The sequence below is a fragment of the Mesoplodon densirostris genome, chromosome 19, assembly GCF_025265405.1.
Source record: "Mesoplodon densirostris isolate mMesDen1 chromosome 19, mMesDen1 primary haplotype, whole genome shotgun sequence".
Taxonomy (NCBI): Eukaryota; Metazoa; Chordata; class Mammalia; order Artiodactyla; family Ziphiidae; genus Mesoplodon; species Mesoplodon densirostris.
Genome location: NC_082679.1, coordinates 48,507,646 through 48,513,960, shown reverse-complemented (window position 1 = coordinate 48,513,960; position 6,315 = coordinate 48,507,646). Strand labels below are relative to the sequence as shown.

Below are 6,315 nucleotides of genomic sequence, written 5' to 3'. Positions count from 1 at the left end.
TAGTCCTAAAGAATAACTTGTTTTATTATAATGATTTGTGAAAACAGGTTAGACAGTTCAAGAAAGGACACAGACAATGCCCTGTTTTAGGTCCCAAATTTCTTCTTTTTGATGGGTGGTGGCAGCTGAGAGATGATGTCGTCCAGAGGCCGTTCTACCGCCACTAGTGTTCTTTCATCCAAAAGATCCATGAAGAGTAGAGGCTGTAGAGAGATGGTAATGAGTCCACCAGGAGTTAGGTTCTGGGGCTAGTCCTGAATCGACTAACTAGGGCTAAAATGTTAGCCCCGTTCAAGCTGGAGGGGTGTAAATCTCTGACAATCCTTCCAGCTTTTATAACTGAATTCCATCATTTAAGATTTCAGCAAGATTTTTCATGTTTCTCTGTATGGAAAATCTGCGATTCTCAAATTTCTTAGGAATCAATGTTAACAGAGGGCTTTGGAGCCTAAATTCTTGACAAATGGCAAGTTACAAATGCATCAAGAAGTTAATCATACTTGAATTATTTACAACACCCCCCCACTTAAAAAAATTCTGCAGACCCCCAAGAAAATGTTCCAGGGTGCCCAAGGAACTCTGATCTGAGAAGCATGAATATGGAACTTGTAAGTTGGCACAAATAGCTGTAGTACCATAAGCTCAATGGATATCTGTTCTAGTACAGTGAAAAGCTGAGCCCAGAAAGGAACATCTAACAAATTCAATGACTTCCATTGCTCGAAATTTATCTTGTGGAACATTCTCCACTGGAAGTCAAATTTAAAAGCCAGCTTTAACACAAAGACCCCAACTGAGCTCCACCATCATTTCTCACTACCCATGTATTTCATTTTGGTGAAGGATGATGTGCCTGCCTCTAATCTACTGAGGCGAGAACAATGAACTACAAACCTAAGGGAGAGACAGTCTCAGAAAGGTCACTGGTTTCCCAAAACCAGGTTCTCTGCATGTAAAATGAAGACACTCTTGTCTATTGTGGGACTTATTACATTTTGATAATATCACAAGGAACCAACCACCCAGAATGTAACGCAAAATGTATTACCTTATATTTCTTAGAAATTTTAAAGGCATGAGCTGTGCGCCTCCTGATGATATCTGATTCATTTGTGGGAGGCAGTGGATTGTAGAGTAAGGTTTTGTCATTTGGAAGAGGCTAAAAAGACAAAAATGTGTTGTTTAAATCATTATTTTTTTATTGGGTCTCTACAGACCAAAGGACAATAGTGATTTTTTCGGGGAACACAATCTTCTAACTGTCATGTTATACACTTACTACCTCCTTGACCCTTCTTACTTCAGGAAGAAAGCTGGAGCCACTCCTGCAGCTCTACTGTACATGGTGAGGGTATGTGGCAAAGAGAGCTTGGGTACTCTACGCCAGCAAGATTCAAGGGCCCAGCCGGGGCTTCTGGCCAGTCTCGTCAGTAACACTTTGTGAGACACAAACAAACTGGCATGTGTAGGAGCTCAGCCCATGAAGGCTCTGCTTTCTAGACTCTCCCCCAACCAGGTCATAGACCGGCCAAGTGGCTGAAATTCTCCGCAGGCAAAAATGCAACACAAACCACCCCCACTGATGTCACTGACACCTCAAGAGACGGCCTCTAGCCAAGCAAGTGATATTTTATCTCTGACTTCCTTGGGAAATAGCTCTGCCCTGCATGAGGAAGTGATGGACTTATCACCAATGCTTGGGGAAAAATATGGGCTGATCTAGGCTGAGTTATAAAGAGGCAAACGAATGGGAGGGGTCCTTCCTGTATCACTCATCTCACAGAAGGCACTTGCCAGCCAGCTCTGCTTCCCACACCCAGAGGACGCAGGGCCCACGAGATGAGTTCCAGTGACACATCACCATGCACACCTCCTTTAGAGCCATCTGCTGCTTTTCCTGTGTTCCTCCTACGCCCACCTTCACAGATACACCAAAACACTGTATTGGCTGTAATCTAAGCCCAAAGTGCATTATAGGCATGGCCATAGCTCACACTGCTCCTAGGAAAGAAAGTGCCTGCCCAGAAAAAAACACGAAATTTGGGGTGAATCAAAACTGCTGCTGGCAGAGGCTGGACTCTAGAACAGAAAAGAATGCTCACATCCCACCTAAATCACAGCCATGAAGAATGGAATTTTTCTAACTGGTCATTTTTCAAAACACTAAGACCAACCCCTCAAGCCTGCAGATAGTGTTCCAGTATATTCAGCCAAGGGGCACAAGTGGTCAAAACTCCAGCCTGTATCTCCTTTAATGAAATCATGTCAGTCATCCCAGGGTGCAAAGGCGGAAGTGATTCAGCCAAACCAATGGTATTCCCTGATTATGGTCACTTTCCGAATACGGACCTAATCTCTTTCCTATTTAAGTTTATGTGCTGAGAGGCAAAGCAGAGAAATAGTCAAATCAGCAAAAACCAGTACGCAAGGGGCTGCCCCTTCCCTGGGAGCCTCATGAGACTGGGTAGGAAAATGAGGAAATCTGCAAAACAAAAGCTCCTCTCCTCCAAAGAATGTACTAGCAACCTTTATTCTGATTCTCCTTCCTCTAATTTATTGTCCTCCTTTGCTTTTAGAATGGAAAGATTCCTAAGTAGAACCAGCGAGAGCATAGGTGGTAGTGGTGAAGAACTCACCAACGACTTGTCGATGATGCAGAACATGTACGCATCATGGAGAAGGATGTGCATTGGTCTCTTGGGATGAAAACTGATATGTGTGATGGGAGTATCCCTTTGGAGCCAAAGATGATGAAACCCCTGCTTCTGGATGGTCCGGCTCCATTGTGTATACTGTTTGTCTGGAATGCTGTACTCAAATACCTGAGGAAGGATATGACACAGAGCAAGTGCAGGCAGGTACCCAGAAAGACCAAAGAAGGGTCAGCCTGAACCAGAAAATATCTATACAAACCTTGGCTGTATCATATTCAGCAATATGCATTTTCACTACTTTTTTTTTTTTTTTTTTTTTTCTTTTTTGCGGTATGCGGGCCTCTCACTGTTGTGGCCTCTCCCGTTGCGGAGCACAGGCTCCGGATGCGCAGGCCCAGCGGCCATGGCTCACGGGCCCAGCCGCTCCGCGGCATATGGGATCCTCCCAGACCGGGGCACGAACCCGTATCCCCTGCATCGGCAGGCGGACTCTTAACCACTGCGCCACCAGGGAGGCCCACTACTTTTTTTTTAAATAAAAAAATTTTAAGGTAAATTACAGAACAATAAACAATTCAAACAGCACAGAAAGGTTTATAGTGGAAAACCACCTGCAATCGTAATATCTCTTTTCCCCAAGACAAAAGCAGCCTGTTTCTTGTTTATATCTTTTCAGAGATATTTTATGCATACAGTACACACTATTCTGTATGTTGCATTTTTCATTAGCATTATACCATGGAGACTGACCCATATCAATGTATACACACATCACTCATGCCCCTTTTGAAGAACATGTAATAATCTACTCACTTCTTGGATGTACCAGGATTTATTTACCTAGTCTGCTTAATGAGCATGTAGGTATTTGCAATCTTTGGTTACTACACATAAAGCTATAATGATTATCTCTGAATCAGTGTCTTTTTGCACAACTAAAAGCATATACCTATGGGAAGAACTTCTAGAATTGGAGCTTCTGAATCAAAGATTATGTGGATTTAAGTTTTTTTTAGATATCTCCAAAATGTCCTCTAAAGCAGTATACTAATTTATGCAATATATGAAGTGCTGTTTCCCTAGCCGTACTGTGTATTATTAACTCAATCTCTGTTAATTAAACAGGTACCAAAAAATTTCCCACTAGTTTTAATGACAGAAGAACTTAAATGAGAGATTTCATTTTCTGGATATAACGTGTATGTGTGTGCATGTGTGAGTGTAAAAACTGCTAATCAAAGTAGCAAGCATTGGGGCTTCCCTGGTGGCGCAGTGGTTGAGAGTCCGCCTGCCGATGCAGGGGACGTGGGTTCGTGCCCCGGTCTGGGAAGATCCCACATGCCACGGAGCGGCTGGGCCCATGAGCCATGGCCGCTGAGCCTGTGCGTCCGGAGCCTGTGCTCTGCAACGGGAGAGGCCACAACAGTGAGAGGCCCACATACCGCAAAAAAAAAAAAAAAGTAGCAAGCATCATCTGCCTAGTGGTCTATTTAAATGTGCTTCTTGAATCACATTTAATCTTTCCAATAGCTCGGTGAGGAAGGTATTATCAAGCCCATTTTACAGATGAGGATATATAAGTATTGACAAGTTCATATATAATATGTTCTGTAGATCAGATATTTTAAAGATCTTCTTACAATTATATTCTCCTTACAACTTGGTATGGAAAAGTGGCAGACAAAGAACTAATTTTGCCCATTGTATAGTCTTGCCTCCTTTGTTGAAGATTAACTGATCATAGGTGTGTAGGTTTACTTCTGGGCTCTCTAGTCTGTTCCATTGATCCATATGTCTGCTTTTGTGCCAATACCATGCTGGGTTTTTTTTGTTGTTTTTTTGTTTTGCGTTACACGGGCCTCTCACTGTTGTGGCCTCTCCCGTTGTGGAGCACAGGCTCTGGACGCGCAGGCTCAGCGGCCATGGCTCATGGGCCCAGCCGCTCCGCGGCATGTGGGATCTTCCTGGACCAGGGTCGAACCCGTGTCCTCTGCATCGGCAGGCGGACTCTCAACCACTGCGCCACCAGGGAAGCCCTGTCATGCTGTTTTGATTACTGTAGCTTAGTAGTATTGTCTGAAGTCTGGGAGGGTTATGCCTCCTGCTTTGTTCTTTTTCCTCAGGCTTGCTTTGGCAATTCTGGGTCTTTTATTTATTTATTTATTTATTTATTTATTTATTTTGCTGTACGCGGGCCTCTCACTGCTGTGGCCTCTCCCGTTGCGGAGCACAGGCTCCGGACACACAGGCTCCGCGGCCATGGCTCGCGGGCCCAGCCGCTCCGCGGCACGTGGGATCTTCCGGGATCGGGGCACGAACCCGTGTCCCCTGCATCGGCAGGCGGACTCTCAACCACTGCGCCACCAGGGAAGCCCTCTTTTATTTTTTTTAAATTTTTATTTATTTATTTAAAATAAGTTTATTTTATTTATTTATTGTTGGCTGTGTTGGGTCTTCGCTGTTGCGCACGGGCTTTCTCTAGTTGTGGTGAGCGGGGGCTACTCTTGGTTGCAGTGCGCTGGCTTCTCATCGCGGGGGCTTCTCATTGCGGAGCATGGGCTCTAGACGAGCGGGCTTCAGTAGTTGTGGCACGCGGGCTCAGTAGTTATGGTGCACAGGCTTAGCTGCTCTGCGGCATGTGGGATCTTCCCAGACCAGGGATCAAACCCGTGTCCCCTGCACTGGCAGGAGGATTCTCAACCACTGCACCACCAGGGAAGCCCCGATTCTGGGTCTTCTATGATTCCATATAAATTTTAGGATTATTTGTTCTAGTTCTGTGAAAAATGTCATAGGTAATTTGATAGGGATCGCATTAAATCTACAGATTGCTTTGGGTAGTATGGCCATTTTAACAATATTAATTCTTCCAATCCAAGAGCAGGGGATAGCTTTCCATTTCTTTGAATCATCTGCAATTTCCTTTATTAATGTCTTATAGCTCTCAGCATATAAGTCCTGGTGAGTCATATTCCTAAGTACTTTATTTTTTTGATGCGATTTTAAAGGGGATAGTTTGTTTATTCTCTTTCTGATATTTCATTGTTCTCCCATATCCACTCTAACACCTGAGTCCATTTCATCCTAGCCTAAAAACAATCAGTAAAACGAGCCCTTGAAAATTCTTCCTCCTTCTCATACCTCTTTATTCTAGAATCTCAGTTTTTCACCATTCCATTGTGACCCATCAAGCCAATGGATGTTACTGGCCTATGATGTGCCCAGGCCATACATGGAAGCTTTACTACACATAAGAGAAAACTACCTTTATATTGTCCAGTACTGTCAAAGAAAAGCTCCTCCAAAATTGTCGTTATCTCAGCTTCCAAGTTACTATCCATTTGGAGGGAATCAGAAAGCACTGGGATCTCTTACCTGCTGGTCAGAATGAGCAATGACAAGGTTGTTGGTATTGGGGGCGATGGCCAGAGCAGTCACAGGGAAATTATAAGCAGGCACTGTGCAGTGAAGCTGGGAAAAAATAACAGAAACAGAAAACTAAAATAGGATTCCTTCCCTCAGGAAAGACTGGATGGTCTAGGTCAGTAGTTTTAAAATAATGCTCTTTGGAATTCAAAAAGTTCTATTCTATGGAAGTTCCGTAAACGTCAGGCATTTCCCCAAACAATAAACTTTAATTGCATTTTTTTAAAAATGCAAG

At 43.8% G+C, this 6,315-nt stretch overlaps 1 protein-coding gene across 2 annotated transcripts in view; it reads right to left on the bottom strand.

The window, feature by feature from the left end:
• Positions 1-6,315, bottom strand: part of UTP4 (UTP4 small subunit processome component) — a 34,259-nt gene continuing 27,944 nt past the window's right edge. For both annotated transcript variants that reach the window (XM_060084731.1, XM_060084733.1), the window contains exons 14-17: positions 6,030-6,125; positions 2,637-2,822; positions 1,049-1,159; positions 1-203 (exon numbers count right to left, since the gene is read on the bottom strand). In XM_060084731.1, coding sequence (XP_059940714.1) covers positions 87-203; positions 1,049-1,159; positions 2,637-2,822; positions 6,030-6,125 — 510 coding nt within the window. In that variant the 3' untranslated portion in view covers positions 1-86. The remainder of the gene's footprint in view (positions 204-1,048; positions 1,160-2,636; positions 2,823-6,029; positions 6,126-6,315) is intronic.